The following is a 19,069-nucleotide window of genomic DNA, read 5'->3' on the forward strand; positions in this document are numbered from 1 at the left end:
CAAAGTCTACCTCGGGCTCTTTTCTGACAGGGGACTCTGCCAGACGTTCCCAGCAACCCTCACAATACGTTCGGGTCCGCTGGGTCGGACCGGCATCTTCCCCCAACATGGGCGCCAACACACCACCAGGAGGTGATCGGTTGACGGCTCCGCCCCTCTCTTCACCCGAGTGTCCAAAAGATGCGGCCGCAAATCCGGTGAAACGACGACAAAGTTTGGATTGAAAGCCTGATCGGAATAAAAAATGCTTCACGTTCATACCCCATTTGGAATATTCTGACCCAATGGAGATTTTATTGCGAACGAGAGGGTTGGTTTGTGTCGATTGATATTCGGATCGGTAGGCATGAAAGCACTCATTCCGAAACAAAGCCTCTGTGAGGCGAGTGTACGGGTTTTTGTTATACCCGGATGCTTGAGGAAGCAGAGCGAGCGAAAGACCCAACTGAAAAGTGCGATCTGGAGGATCCTTTGCCGTTCCATTACCGACTTGATGTAACGGTTTTGTTGACACCAAAGTTGCTACGGCTTCTACTTCTACTCCGGACCGGATCAAGATTTTGAGTGCCCATGGGTCCGATGAGCATTTTGATGCGACGTGGCATTGTCCATGTAAACGTAATGAGCGTTGCACACGCACACACAGCTACCTTGCCGTGCACCCTTTGCACGATGGCCGTCTGCCTGACGTTGCCCACGTGCGCCGTGACCTGCGAGCCGCGGCGGAAGCTCCCGGCGTGGAAGAGGAGAACGATGGCCGCCTCAAAATGGCGGCAGATGCTCGGCTTCATTTTGGGACTCACCATCACCATGCCCTGCGCGACGCATGCATGACGGCACGCCATTGACTTTCGGTCGGTGGGGTTGTCCTTCACGAACAGCAAGCAGACTTATCGACATCATATTCGCTCGGGAGGAAGATCCTCGATGTCTCAACCCACGGATGTCCCAAATGCACTTTCTCAATGACAATTTTATTGACCGAGGGGGGAAAAAAACAAGCCATAGCTCAAATCTGGCCCAACGTGACAAACTAATTGCCCCCAATATTCGCTTTTTTATTATTTTATGATTGTTTTTTTTGTTAAATCATACCACGCAAGTGTGACTCTGCACAGTTTTGGGAAAGCTGAGTTCAATTTGGGGTTCGGGCAACACCCAACCTCCATCTTTGTCGAATCAAGAAATCCCTTCAATAGAATCTGTTGGCCAAAGTGAAGTAGGCGACAAAATGGCAACAACAAAAGCATCATCCCACCAGATTGAAATCAAAGAGTCTACAAAAGCTTCCAAAGCCATTTCCAAGCGCGCGACGCTCCAGCCAACCACCGTCAGAGCCGTTCTCGACAAACGCAGAAAAGTGGCGAGAGCGGCAAAGCTACCCAGGACGGAGATGACTCATCCAAGGAGGTCCCTTAACAACCGGGGAAAGCATCCGAAGGACTGCAGGCCTCGCTGGCCTCGTGCACTTCCGGTCCAAAAGGCAAAAGCTGATGATCCTCAAGACTTTTGGAGAAACATTCTGAGGACGGTTGAGTCCAAAATGGAAGCCTTCCTTGGACGACCTTCCCAAACAGCCCACAAGTCCGCCGAAAAGAAGAGCGCGGAAATCCAATTGAGATGTTGTGCTGTGACATTCAACGGGCCCGTCGTGTTGAAACCCTTCTGCCAAAGCCCTCATCAGCAATTATTTGATTTCGGTTAGCTGTTAGGATGTTGAGCGGGTAATTACTTTTGCGCATCGGGCCAGATTTGACCTTTGGATTGCCCCCCCCCCCCTTGGCAAATAAAATCAGCATTTAGAAAGTGCATTTTGGATATCCTGGGTTGATGGAATGAAACCATCGTGAGTCATCAATATGCAAAACAAACACACAGAAATCAGCAAGGGGCCGCATCCGTGTGTCAATCTGCGTATGCGTGTTGCGTGTGACTTGCATGCGTGTACACGCTTAGATCATCCGTGACGTCGCCACGCAACACATCAGCCTACCTTGCGCAGCAGCGTCCTGTCGAGGTTGCCGAGCGCCAGGGTGGCCGCCTGCCCCGCCCTCAGCAGCCTGCAACTGGAGCGGTTCCGCTGAATAGAGAGAACCTTCACGCGCAGGAAAGTGCCCTCGTCCGTTGGGCCCAGCACCAGACGCTCGCCTTCACGGCACACGCCGCTGACATGCGCACACACACGTGCGTTCAAAATGATACCCACACCCTCGGAAAGCGCACGTATTTCACACACACATTAAAAAACAATCATAAGAGTGCAAATGAGTGCCACAATATACATAACACTCCTTTTAATAACGCGGAGATGCACAGCTATTTGTCCAAAGCGGTGAATGTATGTACAAATGTTTTTTTGGGGCTCAATTTGGCTAATGTGGCTTTCAATCATTGACTGCCTTTGACGGCTAAAGACGCCAAAGATCCATTTATTTTATTTTTTTGCGGTTCGTTTTTTACTCCGCTCACTGCTAGTGAATTTCGAGTTAATGAAAGCTGCACTGGTGGAACGGTGGTCGACTGGTTAGCACGTCCGCCTCACGGGTTTGATTCCAGCTCCCGGCCGGCCTTGCGGCGTGGAGTTTGCATGTTCTCCCCCCGTTATTCTGGTTCCCTCCCACATTCCAAGAACATGCATGATGGGTTGATTGGAGGCTCTGAAGGTTGTTTGTCTTTGTGTGCCCCGCGATGGGCTGGCGACCAGTTGAGGGTGTGACCCCGCCTACTGCCCGAAGACAGCTGGGATCGGCCCCAGCATGCATGCCCGCCACGCTCGAGAGGAGATGCGGCTCGGATCATGGAAAAGCAATGCTTCGGGTCCCAGACGACAAAATTTGTCAAAGAGAGAAATTCCAAAACCTTGCCATGAACATACTTACAGACGGAGGCAAAACTAAGCACACGCAAACATGCGCCGGATGACGTGCACGTGGCCCTCACCTGTACAAAGTCCCGCCCACCACCGTCCCCACGTCGGGAACAGAGTAGATCTCGTCCACCTGCGCACACACAGGCGCATTTTGTGCGTGTCGGATTTGGGGTGTGCGTGTGCAGCATGCGCAAGCGTACCTGGAACTCGGTGAGCTGCTGCATGAGTTCTTCTTGTTGTTTGCTGTTGCTGAGCGGAGGAAGAATGTTCAAGAAGACCTTGAGGAGCTCCAGACCTTTTCCTGACACGCTGGACAGGGTGAAGATGGGCGTCACACTACACAGACACACACGCACACACATCCTGCTCAGACACGCAGCGCATGGCGCCCGCTCTCTCGTCGGGCCGTAAAAGGGACCGGCTGCCGTTCAACGGCGGCCAGAACCTCACGACTCGATTCAATTCTTTGGCTTGCGAGTCAACTCGATTCGAGGGGAGAGCTATTCGACACGTTTGGGACATCCCAAAAACATTTGCATTCTTTTGCTTCAAGATTGAGGATTGAATAGGATTGGTAGGCAGCCGAAACACTCCTAAAATTAGGAGGCTTTGAGTCATGTGAGAGCGACGATCGGCTCCCATTTCTTGCTGCGATTCAATTGGACTCTTTGGGTTCGGATTCCCGTGGATTGAAATGATTTGTTGACTCCGTATGAAGTCGAAATAGCCACGTCATTGGGAGGGCTGCGTGTTGCGAACAAATTCACCACTTCATTTCAATTCATGCTGCGATTCAATTCCGTTCCACGGAGTAAGATTCCATTCCGTGAAACCGACGCGATTTGCTCTCACTTGCGTGAGTGAAAGTACGCACAAAGTTGGAGGGGCTTGCGATTCCAATGCTTCCAAGTCGAAATTCAAACGTAAGCAGCAGCGCCGAGTCAAGTTAAGATGCTCACGATTGGCTTCCATCAGGATTGTTTGCGTGGCAATTCCACGGACGCGCCACGTACCAGGCGGCAGGAGCAAACTGCTGCGCGGCGGCGACAGCGTCGTCGGCCGTGTGGACCGCCAGCGGGACCTTGTTGCATCCCGGCTGCTTGAGGAGCCGCTCCAGCTGCCTGAGCGTTCGCTCCACGCCCCCCCGCGAGCACACGTCCACTTTGCTGACGACGATGAAGATGGGAACTTTCAGCGCCATGGCCAGGCCCAGGTGTTCCCTGGTGGTACCCGCTGCACATCGAGCGGCGGGCCGGGGGAGGTTGCGTGTCACAAAGGCAAACAAAAGTCACAAGTTGGGCCACACTCCTTATTAGCCATTTTAAAAATGGGCCTTTTTTTTGGGGGGGGGGATTAAAACATTACAACATAAGACAACGATAATGGCATTCAATTAAAAAAAACAACAACAACATTTAAGCCCTTCCTCTCGCTCTTGTGATCAAATGATTAAGGACAATGTATCATAATAATGAAAAAAATGTAATTCATCTTTGTTGTCGTCACTATCAAGGGACCAAAAAACGAGACGTTTTTTCGTTAATAACTAGATATCATTTTGGAATGAATCATCTTCTTAATCACTTACCGGAAGTATTTTCCCCCAAATATTGGATTGCGGCTCGGCCAAGTCACAAGTTCAAGCATTGGCATGACTTGCGCCAATGAGGCGCGACAGGCTAAAGGATGACCTCTGATGGTCATTCAGAGTCAAAAGGACCACTTTTAGTTTGAGAAGCCGCGTGAACGATTTGTTTGATTTCTTCCACCTTCGGCTAGACTTCATCTTGTGATCGCAATAATTGAAGAACCCAAACGACAGCCGGCACAAATCAAATGTGTTTTGGCAAAACTTTAACAACGAGTTAACAGGAAAGGTTAACAAGTGCAACGATCCAAACATTTATCATTTATAATTGTGATGAATCATATTAAGAAGATGATTAATTCCAAAAATATATCTAGTAATTAATTTTGGTCCTTTTAAAAAAGATCAAATAACTCATGCAATGACAAATCTTACATATCTCCATTGCAAAATAAAGACTAAACATTAAAATAACAGATATCAAAAGCATGTTATGATATTGGAAGTCGTAGGAAGTGAAGTTTTGAAATGATCCCAAACTTTGGACGTTGTGTTTTTGACTCCCACTTTGATCTTGACTTGCTGCCAAAGAGCAAAACGATGTTGACACGAGTCTGCACTTCCATTTTGTCTGTGTGCAAAACTTCAAAATTTAGCCTTGCCTTTTTGGGAACCTAAACGATCGTTTGCGAAAAATTGGTGCAGTCTTTAATCCATGGTTCTCTAAGGAGCAAAACGTGGGCTCCCTCTAGTGGCATGTCCAAGGATTACTGAATAAAATGCTCAAACTGCCTTCAACTTTTTTTCAGTCCATTAAATGCCGTAACATGTTGATATTCCCACTGTTTCAGTAGCTTAGGGAAATGTTAAAAAATAAATACATCAATCAATAAAAAAAGAAAGCTTTCCCTCATTTGGATAAATATTGAGGCTACTGTATTGGAGCAAAAAGTATTTTAGGAGGTGCTACTTTAAAATCTGCGCGGCTGACAAGGAAAGTCACCACCACCCCCCCAGCCCCCGGCCCCCGGTAGCTTACCCCTCCGGTTATCGAATCTAAATGATTGGGTGTAAGAGGAAGGCTCTGACCGATGCCGGTGTTGGCGCTGACCACCAGCATGGCAAAGTCTGGGCAGTAGCTGGTGAGTCCAAAGACGGTGGTCTTCAGGTACTTGTGATGTCCCGCCAGGTCAATGAAGGTGATCATCTTGGAGGAGCTCTCGCAGATCTCCTCGGCGCTGCGCGAGTCGCTGTAGTTGACCACCTGTCGGTCAAAGGTCAGGCGTCACGCCGTGCCTCTTTAAGCGCACGTCCGGCCGACCGGCACAGCTCACTTGTCCTCTGCTGTCGAAGCCCAGGATCTCAAAGCTGATGCTGGACGTTCGTCCGGTCTGGATCTCGTGGAGATGCCTGAAGAGGTTGAGGCGCGCTCTGCCTCGCCCATTGTCCAGCTCACCCTGCGTCAGCACGCCCAGCAGGGTGGACTTCCCCGAGTCCACGTTGCCCAGCACGGCCACGCGCAGGTCCAGGAACTGCAGGGGGCACGCCACAGCGCCCAGCGGGTCACTCGGTTGGAAAGGACGGCGAGAAGGCGGGAGGAGCTGACGCTCACCTGCTGGTCGTCCGGAACCTTTCGCACCAGGACCTCTGCGATCTTGCGTGTGCTCCCGTTGGCGTCCAGGTCCACCTGACACTCCCGCAGCAGTGTGATGTCGGCGCCCACCCTGATAACGCGGGCGCTGGATTTGGATCCCACGTACGCTCGCTGCGATCGCCGTGTCAATATGTGTGCGTGTGTGTGCTCACGTACTTGTCGGCCATCTTGCGCAAGGTTCCGATGGAGGCCATCAAGTCGGCTTGGCTCAGGCCCACCAGCAGCCCGTTGTCTTCCACGCCAATCTGGTAGACGGCCTCGCCCCGGCCCTCCTGCAGACGCCACTTGAGCTGCGTGGCCAGGTGCTCGAAGCGATTCTCCGTGGGGTTGACCAGCTTCAGCTGGGGGCAGGGGCACGTCACGTGATACGTCAGGACCCGGAAGGCCACGGCATGAGGATGACCATGAAGCTGTTACCTTGTATTCGATGTTTCCTTCCTCAGCCTGCAAAAACATCATGTCACATGTCATTAGAGCATCGTTGTTCTTATTGAAATCGTTTTCACCAACAACATCAGACGTTTTCCTTTTCATCAAGTAAACGTACATTTTTAATCAAAGTGACCTTTTTTTTCTCCTCGAGATATCAATTAGGGCCCGGCCGTTAATGGATTCTGTGGGAGGCCGATTCCGGCATTTGGCAGAATCAAATTCCAATTAGCATAATCGGCCAATGGCCAAATATGTCATGAATAAAAAATTTCAAAAATCCAGCAATCGAGCGATATTAATAAGAGGCAGAAGAATTGACTGAGTCACAGTGGCTACGTTCACAGGCAGTCAATAACACTTCCAGAACACAAATACGCTAATCCCTCGTTTTTCACAGGTAATTGGGAACAGAACACCCCCACGAAATGTGAAGAACTATTTTTCATTTTCACTTATCTAGCTCGACTCAAACTGAACGGCACATTTGAATAACGTTGTGAACGTTGTTCAAAAGTGCCCTTTGCTTTAGATAGATGATGGGATGATGCACAGCCAATCAGTTCACAGTGTAAATCCCCTCGTGCTCTCACTGGTCGATCTCGCGGCCAGGAACCAATCATGTATCTATTCAAAGCAACGCCTCTTTCAGCAATAGGATTGCATTGTTCTTTTTTGATTCATATTCAGATTTTTTTTTTTTTTAAGTGGCGAGGCATTATTGGATTGGCAATACTCAGGTTGTGAAAGCCAAAACAAACAAACAATCACCTGAATAAGACCCCTGGGTTACTAGTCTTCAAACCCGAATATTTGGTCATAAGAAGCAGAAATGAAGTCTATTTGCGTCACAACATTGACCGTGTCACCGTTTATATCGGGATATTCCAAATTTCCAATTGGCACCTGTACACGAGTGACTCGATGTATTGTTCGGGTGTATTAATTTGGGTTCTAATTTGCCGATAATTCATATGACACCATGAGGAAACAGCTCCAGCTGTTGTGATTGTAATGCAGAACTGTCCACACACATGCGTGTCAGAAAGCAGCACTCTGACCATAACCCAAATACTGACAGCATGTACACGTATTTTGTCCTTTAGCATTTATTAAAAATTCCCTATTTTAGAGGGTTGAACACTATTTGCTTTGTTTCTCGTTTGTGTTAATGTACAAAGAAAAGAATTTAAAAATTGCCCATTAAAAATGGCGTTTCTCCAAATGGGAGCTGTTCAGTCAATTTCAGATTCAGAATTATTAATAAGACCTCGTCGGGCACAATGGCATTTTCTTCGGAAAAAGAACACATTAAAATGTGTTTTCTTTCGGAGGAACTGGAAATGACATCATTGTCAAGACGTCAGTCACTGAGCAATATGTTGACGTCGTGCCATCAGTTTGACGTCATGTCGGTGCTGTTAGCTTGCTAGCGGAAGTAGCTACCTCTGGCGGTAGAAATGGCGGCGGTGTTTCATTCTTGTTGTTGTTCTTGTTATTGCGACGTCGGCGGCCTCGTTTGCCACGCCTCGTTCGCGTTCGAGACCTTTTCGACGTCTTCTTGCCACCGCCGCCGCCCGGAATCAGGTCGACCATCTTGTCGGCTTAGACGGAGCAACTCGTCACCGGGGAACGGGCGAGATCCGGTCGGGGGAGGCGAACGACACACCGGACGCCTGGGCCGGCGTGGCCGGGAGGAAGGAGGGGAGCGGCGGCCGAAGATGCGCTCTGTCCTCCCGCTCCTCTTCTCGCTCGCTCTCCTCAGCATCACCCACCGACCCACTGACGCACTGCAAGTTGCATTAGCCCAACACCAGCTACTTCCGTCATTGCTTTTCAAGCAAAACGCACGGGAGCTCGTCTTATGAGCACACTTCGTACACACAAAACAAAAACACGCAAAGGCCACTTTGTGCTCTTCTCCAAGGCGTGGCGTCGGTGAAATCGCCAAGAGTCAATTTAAGTCTGTGCTTTCAATCACTTTGTATCGTTGCAAAACAAATTATTCGCACCAACCAAGGCAGCTATTTTATTATGAAACCTCAAACCGGAAGTAGCTTTTTTATTTATTTATCTTGATCTATAATTTGGCTCAAACGTGGAAGTCGCTGTTGGAAATCCGTCCAAGCTTGGCTTCTTCGCGACAAGTCTGCGCCGGAAAAGGAGTTAATCGGCGCAGGTATCCGCGCGAGGCTTTGTCGACGTCGGCCTTCTCAACTGGGCAGAGGCGCTCGTGTCGTGTGCGTGTAGCCTGTTTGCCAGCCGAAGCTAACCGCGCGCGGCTAACACATTTGCGCTTGACATCGGCGTGAATTTCCATTCGAGCGCCTCTTTTGGCAGCAGCTGCTGAGGCATGTGGACAGCGACTTTGGAGGCGTTCGGCGTTCTTCTGCTGGCCTTCTTGCTGGGGAATCTCACTTTCGCTTGGTTTCACACCAACAAACCCGAGACTGAGACGAGCGCGGAGCCGCAGAGCTGCTTTTGCCATGTAAGTCACGTCTTCCTCTCTTATTTGAACACTCTCTCGCCCCCACTGGCACTTTAAACTCGCCCTTTTGTCCCGTTACCGGACAATTAGGTGACACAAGGCAAGATTCAGCCTTCTCGAATGTTCGCCTGTTTCTGACGTCACTATGTGGCATGTTAATTAGCATCATCTTTAATTATCCACTTACTAATTATACATCCGCATAACATGGCGTTCGAGAGTTCAGAATATGATAAAATAGTGTTGAGTTGGAGTGGTTGAAGCTGAACGATGTTAATTGGTCGTCAGCTTGCGGCTTCCTGCTTGCTATATTCGGTCAATGTCTTTGGCCCCGAGTTTTATCGTCACAGTCTTTTCCTTTTTAATATTTGTGTTTATACGTATGCTCAACATGTGTAAGCAAGTAGGACCAGCGTGGTGTAACGTGATTGGCCGAGGCTGAGCAAGCCCCGCCTCTTCGGGTTATCTTTCTCACCGCCACAGGCTGGACGACAAGACGAGGCGGGGCTTAGTTTGACTAGGAGCCGGGGCTTTGTAAAGTACGTGAAGTCGGCGAGCTCGCACTCTCACCTCCACGACGGCGACTCACGCACGCACGCACGCTCGCACGCACGCAGAAGAAGAAGAAACAAAGTTGAGGATGTTGCGATGCGTTGCTGTCTTCCTGCCTTTTGTCACGCTCGGCGCTCTCATGCACTCGCAGGTCACACTTGTCTCCTAATTCGCGCATTGAAGCGTGCTACTTTCTTGGTTACTAACAGCTGTCAGCTTCACTTTGCAACTTTGCAACGTGTGCCTGTCTCTGCATCATACCGTGTTTGTTTTGTGTTTTTAACTCGGACGTGTTACACAGTGGTAGGGCTTAACAATAAGTTTAGTAGAATGCATTCTTTAAATTGAAAAGTTTGCAGTTGAATAAAAAAAAAGGGATTCATTTCGGTCAGTCACCAGGCTTGGTGTGCTAGTCTTGGTATTTGTAAGGTACTGTTGTTCTTCTAGTGTCTATTGTATGTGTGTTTTAATTTTTGTCCTAATTTCCCGCTCATTTCTATGACACCATTTGGGAAACTCTTTGCTACAGGTCCAGCTGTTGTGAAATGCGTGAGATCAATAACGTTAGATTCCATTGTAAGATGTGCATGTTGCAACCCACCTGTTATTTTATTACCAACATCTATTAGCTTAGCCGTGTGTTGATATTTTTTTTAATATGTTGCGGGCCGCTCCAATTGGATTTTAAGATGGAGACGCATTGTTCCTACCACCCTCCTCAAAGTTGCCGAGTGCCAGTAAAAGGCCTAAAGACCCCCTCGGCCCATGACGGGGACCATGCAACTAGATGCAAGTCAAGAGTTGTGAAAAGATTTGATGAAGGTCAAAGTTGCTTGAAATTGCAATCACTCTGCGGTTGGGAATCAGCATTAGATCATTTTTTGGGGATGTGGCGTGTGTGTATTTGTGACGCAGCACGTGGATTTGCGTGCTGTTGGTGTGTGTAGCACCGTGTGCGTCGATGTGCTTCATCAGTGTTAGTGTACTTGCTAAGTGGCGGAGAAGCCGGCGAGTTGTGACGTCACAAGGTGTGGCGACATGATGACATCATCACTGTGCCACAGCTGACGGGCGTTCTGGACGACTGTTTCTGCGATGTGGAGAGCATCGACGTGTTCAACAACTTCAAACTTTACCCCCGCATCAAGAAGCTGACGGAACGGGATTACTTCCGCTACTACAAGGTGCGGCCTGTGCCTGCTGCCGCCGCCCTTTGCGTGGTGCTTGATGCTTTGTGCGTCTTTGTTAGGTCAACCTGAAGAGAGCGTGTCCCTTCTGGCCCGACGACGGTCACTGCGCCATCAAAGACTGCCATGTGGAGCCCTGTCCAGAGGTCAGAGGTCAACGGCCGCCGTCGCGCTCAACCCTTTGAGCCGCCTATGGAACTTTTTCTTTTTATTCTGCTGTTCCAGAGTCAGGTTCCTGCGGGCATCAAATCTGGGAATTACAACAAAGTGAGTGCAGCTGCGCGCACACACACACACACACACACACATGAAAACACACACCACCGTAATGCATCTCGCTATCTGATCCCATTGCGGTTCGTTAGCCAAAATCGCTAAGCGACGAGATCAGCGTGCCTGCCCACTGTGTGTGTGTGTGTGTGTGAGCGGCCATCTTGGCTGCCAACTTGTGTGGAGGCTGTCACATGACTCGTCGCTCGTCAGGCCGAGCAGCGGTGTTTGTCCTCTACTTGACCACGGGTATCTCGTTTGCGCTGGCCGGCTGTGTGTTCCTGAGCGTTTCTGTCCGCCAAGCTCACAAAGTGCGTGTGTCCAGTTCTCGCAGGGGGTCGTCGGCATGAGCGACGTGAGCGAGTGTCAGCAGGCGCAAGAGCTGGGAGCCATCAACAGCACACTCAGGTCACACACACCCACTCACACACACGTTGTGGATGCCACATGCTCTTTTCTAGATGTGCTTGCATAAGTGTGTGTGTGTGTCTAATTGAATGTGTGAGTTTGAGACTCAAAATCTAGTGCATGTTTATTTGACCATGTTTGCTGTGCGTGCGGTAGATGTCACACTGTGTGTGTGTGTGCGCGCGTGTGTGTTTCATTGTCCTTTTCATGTTTGTGTAACATTGTGTGTGACTTCTTGTTACACGTTTGTTTTTGTCCATCTGTAGTTTGGTGTGTTTGTGTCACACTTTTCAGTGTGAGTTGCTTTGTGTGTACATTTGACCCCTTGTTTGTTGCGTGAATGTGCGTTGCGACTTGTTTGTTGCGTTGGTGCGCGTGCGCAGCAATCAAAGCAAAGAGGCATTTGCAGACTGGGCGAGGCACGACGATGCCCAGGACCATTTCTGTGAGCTGGACGGTAAGCACGCTCTAGTTTCTCTAGCGCCACCCTCAGGCATTGCTTTGCGTGTGGATTGTCAGTGTGTGCGTGTTTTCCAGATGAGTCGTCCCCGGATGCCGAGTACGTGGACCTGCTCCTCAACCCGGAACGTTACACAGGATACAAAGGCCCTTCGGCGTGGAGGGTCTGGAACAGCATTTACGAGGAGAACTGCTTCAAGTCAGTCGTTGCTAATGTTAGCATGTCAATGGCATTTTCTATTCATTTTAGCATGAAGCTAGCATTTGTCCATTGCTGAATGAGTTGTAAAACCGCAACTGTCGATGCTAACGTTAGCTTGTCATTTGCATTTTCCATCCGTGTTAGCATTAATTAAACATGTGCCATTCGTGCTCAAATAGCCGTCGCTCAAAAGCAGCAGTTCCGTGCAAAACATTTCATAACCAATGGCACAGCTGTGTGTCAGCTCCAATGAGTGCTATTGTGTGTTTGAGTTTTGTTCCTGAGAGCTTAAGTTTCAAGAGGACTTAGTCAAAGAAGCTTCAGTTTTTTTGTGGTAAATGTTACAGGAGTAATAGACAACAAAGGCGCTTGTATTCTCTCTCTCTCTATACATCTATATATTTATATGTATCTGTATATATATGTATCTACTTTGGTGTTTTATGCATTACAAAATAAGATAATTAAAAAAAAAATCTAATTATAATTATATTCATAATTTTGTAACCAAATTGTCACTGGTAAAAAAAAATGTATCGCTCAGGTCCGACTTATTATCCGTTAATGATCTTTATTGACATGAAGACGGTGACCATGTGAAGGATTTCCCCGAAATCTTAATCAAAATTTCCTGGCCGATCACAATTATACCCCCACTGGTGAATTTTTACAGCGGGAGGGCATCGCCTTGGTGACCGCTGCTCCAGTGGTGTTCGTCGAACACCCAGAATGGAGCGCAAGCGCCACGTGACGGACCGATTTGTATTTGTCATTTGTTGGACGCTGACGTGTATTTTGGGCAACGCGCAATTTGTCGTTGCCAGCACGACTCGTGATGGTTTTGCCTGCCGGTCCGAGCAAGGCTAATAGCGTGTGAATGTGTGTTGCGGTTGCAGGCCCAGGTCCGTGTACCGACCTCTGAACCCTTTGGTCCCCAGCAGGGGTGAGTGAACAACGACACGACACGACACAAAGTCAACGACATCGTCTTTCCCCACTGAAATGAATGCGAATGCAGCGCCCCCTCCCTAAAAAAACATTCTGCTATCTTTTGCGTAGAACAACAACCACAGTAGAGCGCCTCACCCAATTAACTGACCCTCGCCCCCAAAAATGTAAATGGATAAAAGATAAGGTATGCAGGAAGCACCGTAATGCCGAAAGTTCGCGTTGGGTTGGCGAGTAAGCGTGGGATTGTTGGTAGCGACACACGAATAATAATGCACTCCGAGCACGAGAATTAACCTTGAAAACGGATGTGTCCTTGACATAAATGCCGTTCACTTTACTTCCACAAGAGGGCGCCCGTGACTGGTGTCACCGTATAGTATCAGTCGCCTCTGCGACTACTTGATTCCTTGAAAAATGGCCGCGAGCACTTCCTTAATACAAACACGATGAGAGAGAGAGCAAGCGTAATAGACGACGACGAAAAGTTGTGCAAACCAACTTCATCCATCATGCCCAAAGATGTTTGGTATCGTGCACGAGTCAACTGCTTTGAACCAAAAAAAACAGGCTGACCTCATCTTTGCAATTGACTACACGGCCTCCAACTAAATAAGTGTGCCGCCAACGAGTGGTCGGCAGCGGAATTGCAGCCGGTAGAGACCCGAGTTGGACTACAAAACAGAATTGCGAACTAGCCAGAGCGAGTTGCTTTTTGTTACTGCCCCCTGGTGGTCTAGTGTTGATGATGCAACGTGACAACAATTCTCTTGAACGAGTGCGCTCACGCGACAAACGTTTCTTCCCTGTGAGCAGCGGCTTGCTTTGCTTTTGTCTTCAGGAGACGACGGTGAGTACAGACGCCTAAAGTGGAGGTTGTGGCTGACGCCTTCCATGATAATGTCGTTGGTACGATTGCAGGCGAAAGCTTCTACAACTGGCTGGAAGGTAACGTCAGCTCGCAACCACGCAAAGGATGCGCTTGTCTTGTTCTTTCTTCCTTTTTTCAACCTCCTTTCTATTTTTCTTCCCTCCTGTGACGGCGGCGGTGCAGGTTTGTGTTTGGAGAAGCGTGTTTTCTACCGTCTGATCTCAGGCCTTCACAGCAGCATCAACATCCACCTGTGCGCGCAGTACCTGCTGGACGGTAACTATCACTCGGCCGCCTGCCGTCGCCGTTGCCGTCGCTGTGGATTGACGTTGGCGCACGCGCAGAGGGTTGGGGCAGGTCGGTGTGGGGCCCCAACGCCGAGGAGTTCCGCTGGCGTTTCGACACGGCCGAGACCAAGGGCGAGGGCACGCGGCGCCTGAAGAACTTGTACTTCCTGTACCTGATGGAGCTGCGAGCGCTCTACAAGGTGGCGGCGTACTTTGAGCGCGCCGTGGTCGACTTGTACACGGGGAACGGGCGCGAGGACGCCGACACCAAAGAGCTTCTGCTGCAAGTCTTCAACGAGATTAAGTAGGCCGCCCGCCCGCTCGCTCGCTTGTTTTTGGCTTCCTCTCGCGCCCCCTCACTCGCGCTCTGCTCCCGCTAGGATGTTCCCCATGCACTTTGACGAGAGGTCCATGTTTGCTGGACGCGAGAAAGAAGCCAAAAGCCTCAAGGTAGAAAAGGAGCGAGCGCTTTAGTGTGGTTATTCCAACAAGCAGGTTCCAAAATGCTCTCGGTCATCTCACCTCAACGTGTGAGTCGACTTCCTGAGCTCATTCGATTGCGCAACAGCTGATCCGAGTCAATCGAGTGGGAATTGTGACAACTTGTGTTGAGCTCGTGCGCGGCCACAAAAGACTTTTAGCTTATTTGGAGTAAGTTCATCAAGTCATAATTTAATCATACAATTAAATAAAAAAATGTCAAGTAGTTCATTTTACTCATCTGTGAATTAATTCTCCTTTAGAAATGTGACCATCCAGAATAAAATGAGCTTTTTTTTCAAATATTGATAGCACACACTTTGGCGCTGACTCAAAATAGGGCTGGCCGAAAATGCCCAAAATTAGAATTGGTGCTATTTTTATTTGATTTTTTTAAATTTATTTTGATTTCTTCCCCCAGAACAAAAATGATCACAACAAATATATGAGTTTGATTGCACGCTTCGTTTTGAACCGGAGCCGAGCCACGGTGGACGGCGGGCTTACGGCGCCCACTTTCCAATTGAAGTCCCCGTTGCCTTAGAAGCTGCTTGCTGGAAATCCTCATCAAAGCTCAGCGTCCGTCACTTGGGTGACAACGGCAGTTTGTTTTGTGCACAGGAGGAATTCCGTCTTCACTTCAAGAACATTTCCCGGATCATGGATTGCGTGGGCTGCAGCAAATGTCGACTGTGGGGAAAACTGCAGGTAAGAGCGGCACGGCACGTTAAGCAACTACGCCGCTGTGCTCCACAATTGCAACAAAACCACCACATGATCGCTTGTTGACCTCACCACTGCTACAATGACATCCAGACTACACTTTCACAGAGGTGCGTGCGTGCGTGCGCGCGTGTGTGTGTTAGGGCTTCGCAGTTATTACAAAAATAATTATACATGACTTTCAAAACGTACTCCACTTACAAAACTTAAAATACAAATTGAAAGAATGACAAGAGAATAAATTAGTTACAAGTCAAATGAATAAAGCAGGATAAATAAAAATAAAACCTGTGGTGTGGTACACGCATGTGATGCACAAATAGTTAAAAAAAAAAAAATAGACATGGTTGAGTCTTGTCACATTACCTCTATGTGTTTCTGCGACGTTTGCGTGTGAATATTTATTTGAAGTAAAATCACTCCCGTTATGTCCTATGCTCTTTTTTTTTTTTTCAAATTTCACTCTTCTTGGGCTCAGAGTCTTTTTTCTGATGTCGTGAAATTAGAAAAATGCACTGTGCTAAAGAAAAATTTTCTTTTTTTTTTACCTTGATCACAAAACGTTTTGCTTTTCTTCACTAATATGCATCATTTAATAGAAGTCAATTGATTGACACAATTAATGTACAGGGTAAAAAATAAATTCTTACGTTAATAATATTAGGAGGCACATTCTTTTTTTTGCAGCATAATGTAGTCTATTGCAGCAAACTTAATTATGCGTTTTATTTTTATGGGATTCCAATGAGAACTTGTGGCAAATATGTTCTGTTACTTTAAGTTCTGATAGTTCCCAGTTCCCTTGGACGCATCACTCGGTTCGCACGAGAGAGAGAGAGCATCTCTCACCCCTCTCTCTCTCTCGCTCTCTCTCCTTTACTATCAAACAACACACATTGTGTAAGTTGTTAAAAACGCGAGTTCAGTGACTAAAGCCTCCTTAATCAATCGTAGACGCGTGGGCATTGTGTTTGCGGAGAATTACAAAGTTACGTCAAACACACACCGTAACAAGTGTGTACAAACCACAGCTAGCTTCCAGAACGGGAGGTTTGCATCGTAAGTATTTGTGGCTGAAACGTGTCGTCACTTTCGTACTCTGTTGCGAACACCGCGCAGCCAAATTAAAAAAAAATAAAATAAATAAATGAAAGAAACCCGGGCAGCCATGACACGCTACAAGGCTTCCGTTTACATCGCGAGTGACCCGGATGTAGACTGCTGCGCATGCGCTGGATCGACTGGCAAACAGCCCGCAGGAAAAAGCGCCGAGAAGAGGTTGTGTCCAGAGAAAAGCAATCAATCTGGAAATAAACCACTCGTCGACTGCTTCAGTTGATTGTCGACCATTTGGATCCTCGACGACTTTGGCAGCCCTACTAACAAGCTCGGTTTATATATCGCGAGCTCCAAAAGGGGGCGTGAATCTCATCACAAAAAAGCCCTAAAATCACTTCTTGGGGGGATGAATTTTAGTACTGATGTCATTTGGACATGCCAACCTTTTATCAAAGGGCCAATTTTAAGCTCGGTCAAGTGTCCCTTGCAGCTGGCAATATGGCGACAACTCCAGTCAACTGATTGAAATATACAACAAGTGTAGCTGCTTCTTGTTGTGTGTTTGCTGTTTAGTTTTCCAGTCGGGTGTCATGAAACATCTTAACGCGCGCTCAGCGAGACCAAACGAGCATACACGTTACATTGCGTGCTGCACAAGCAACACCTTCGCATCGCATCCTCGGCACATTGAGTCAATTACACTTTATGTGTGCTTGCAAATTGTGATGATGTCATCATGCTGATGTCATCAGACCCAAGGCCTGGGCACAGCCCTGAAGATCCTGTTCTCTGAGAAGCAGATCAAGAATCTTCCAGAACGTTCTGCCTCCAAAGGCTTCCAGCTCACTCGCCAGGAAGTCGTGGCCTTAATCAACGGTTTCGCCAGGTATGACAACGTGATGTGGTCGTGATGCAAACAAGGAGTAATCTATTACTGGTGCAGCTAAGAAGCCATAGCTCCAGTTCTATGTACCGTAATCAAACATATCCTCGTCTTGCTACCATCGAAAGGAATATGTAGCTGAGTACTAATAAGACCCAGTGGATTTCTGATCAAAGTAGTAAGTGATCTATTGCATGTAGAAGGTTCTCTATTAGCGTTGCCAGTAAAAGCTAATCCATTACTTAGCAGTGCCGGTGGCTGTGAAATGTCATTTCTTCCTGCTGGTGGTCAGAAATAATGTTGGTGCGTGCGTGCGTGTGCGGCAGGCTGTCATCCAGCATCCACGAGCTACACAACTTCCGGCTTCTGCTGAAGGAGAGTGGCAGGTAACGGGAAGTGACCAGACCCCGCCCCCTCCTAAAGGTCGGGCCCCTCTGACTTGAAACATGGGTGTGCGTGCGTGACGGACACTTTTTAATCATTCAGGGAGAAATCTAACCATCTAACCAAGTCATTGCGTCGTCTTCAAAACAACTCACTGCCTCCAATCTGATCGGACCACGCCCCCTCGTCTTTGCACGAGTGCTCGATTTTGTGTGTGTGTGCGCGCGCGCGCGCGTGCGTGATGAAGATGGTGTGTAGCCATTCCTACCACTGGATTGTGTGTGTGGTGTGTGCGCGTGGGTTTATGCACGGTTTTGTTTATTTCCACACAGCAAAGAGATGATGGACAAGTTGTCATTTTTCTTTTTATTTCCTCAAGAAGATTTTGAAACGTTGGGACTTGAAGCTTCTTTTTATAATTTTTTTTTCTGAGTTGCAGAACGAGTGAAAAGAAAAAGTGGACCAAAGAATTTGACGCTGCCTTGTCTTGACCCCCAAGACCCCCCCCCCCCCTTCTCCCTTTGTACCGTGAGGCCAATCCACTTGCCTTTTGTTTGTTTGATAATTCCTTTCCAACATTTTGCCGGAACACGCTGCGCAGGTGCATGCTTGGACTCTCATGCTTTTTTGTGTGTGTGTGTTGTGTTCCTTAATTAGGAAAACAGTGCTCTATAATATTGTACTTGGAGAAAAAAAAAACTTCAGTAAATGGAATGTAAAGATGAAAACATTTGTGCATCGTGATTTCTTGCCGCAATGAATGTCATTGCGCTGCTCCTTCTCGGGTGGCCACTGGGGGGCAGTGTTGTAGACCATCTCTCACCCAAAGATGGTTTTTGGTCGTGGCAAGGCGTCTTGTACTGAAAATGCGTCATTGCCGTTGAGTTATTGCCGCGTCAGCGAGTTTCTTGCCACCGCATGAGAAAAAAATATGAAAGAATTACAGTGCCATGTTTGAACATGCTAAATAAGTCACTTTATAACGTGCTAACCATTATATTCTATTTCATGTTTTTAGTTTCCATAGCCATTTCAATAAACATTTTTTAAATAATTTTTTAAAACTTTGGCTTCCTTTTTACTGCAGTCTGCGCAAATATCTAGTTTCAACTGTAGAATGCAAAAAAAAAAAAAAACAAATGTTTTCCAACTGTGACTCGTTTGAAAAGTGTCCATCGGAGTGACAAAAATGACGTCAAGATATCCACATCGACCAGAAGAGCCTAGTTACCTCGGCCGTCCATCTACCCTGGATCTGAGTCATGATCCAGTCCAAACACAATACACAAAGCCAAAGTTGGTCCAGTCTGAACACCTGCACATTGTGG

At 47.9% G+C, this 19,069-nt stretch overlaps 2 protein-coding genes across 3 annotated transcripts in view; one reads left to right on the top strand and one right to left on the bottom strand.

Moving 5' to 3' along the window:
• LOC148334356 (GTP-binding protein 2-like) overlaps positions 1-8,424 on the bottom strand; it is a 10,932-nt gene extending 2,508 nt beyond the window's left edge. Inside the window, exons 1-11 of one of the 2 annotated variants that reach the window (XM_088298243.1) lie at positions 7,987-8,424; positions 6,529-6,555; positions 6,268-6,452; positions 6,070-6,181; positions 5,792-5,989; positions 5,547-5,721; positions 3,883-4,102; positions 3,070-3,205; positions 2,941-2,999; positions 1,994-2,165; positions 651-869 (exon numbers count right to left, since the gene is read on the bottom strand). In XM_088298243.1, the coding sequence (XP_088154369.1) occupies positions 651-869; positions 1,994-2,165; positions 2,941-2,999; positions 3,070-3,205; positions 3,883-4,102; positions 5,547-5,721; positions 5,792-5,989; positions 6,070-6,181; positions 6,268-6,452; positions 6,529-6,555; positions 7,987-8,136 (1,653 nt within the window). In that variant the 5' untranslated portion in view covers positions 8,137-8,424. The remainder of the gene's footprint in view (positions 1-650; positions 870-1,993; positions 2,166-2,940; positions 3,000-3,069; positions 3,206-3,882; positions 4,103-5,546; positions 5,722-5,791; positions 5,990-6,069; positions 6,182-6,267; positions 6,453-6,528; positions 6,556-7,986) is intronic. The other variant, XM_088298245.1, reaches the window with a different exon arrangement.
• Positions 7,996-18,805, top strand: LOC148334357 (ERO1-like protein beta). The gene is made up of 16 exons (XM_088298247.1): positions 7,996-9,028; positions 10,645-10,764; positions 10,830-10,913; positions 10,993-11,034; positions 11,363-11,445; positions 11,829-11,902; positions 11,983-12,103; positions 13,003-13,049; positions 13,896-13,904; positions 13,976-14,002; positions 14,109-14,201; positions 14,270-14,516; positions 14,593-14,662; positions 15,314-15,400; positions 17,227-17,360; positions 17,684-18,805. Exons 1-16 carry the CDS (start codon positions 8,894-8,896, stop codon positions 17,745-17,747), a joined length of 1,437 nt encoding a protein of 478 aa, XP_088154373.1. The 5' UTR covers positions 7,996-8,893; the 3' UTR covers positions 17,748-18,805.
• The last annotated feature ends 264 nt before the right edge of the window (positions 18,806-19,069 follow it).

The sequence above is a fragment of the Idiotropiscis lumnitzeri genome, chromosome 6, assembly GCF_059441095.1.
Source record: "Idiotropiscis lumnitzeri isolate Australia: NSW breed Sydney's pygmy pipehorse chromosome 6, RoL_Ilum_1.0, whole genome shotgun sequence".
Classification (NCBI taxonomy): Eukaryota; Metazoa; Chordata; class Actinopteri; order Syngnathiformes; family Syngnathidae; genus Idiotropiscis; species Idiotropiscis lumnitzeri.

What these genes read in the sequence shown, in the direction of transcription:
- LOC148334357 (XM_088298247.1), top strand. Translation starts at nt 8,894, where the DNA reads ATGTGGACAGCGACTTTGGAGGCGTTCGGCGTTCTTCTGCTGGCCTTC. An exon ending in GACTGTGGGGAAAACTGCAG is followed by an intron (nt 15,401 to 17,226) that starts GTAAGAGCGGCA and finishes TGATGTCATCAG; the next exon opens with ACCCAAGGCCTGGGCACAGC. An exon ending in TTAATCAACGGTTTCGCCAG is followed by an intron (nt 17,361 to 17,683) that starts GTATGACAACGT and finishes CGTGTGCGGCAG; the next exon opens with GCTGTCATCCAGCATCCACG.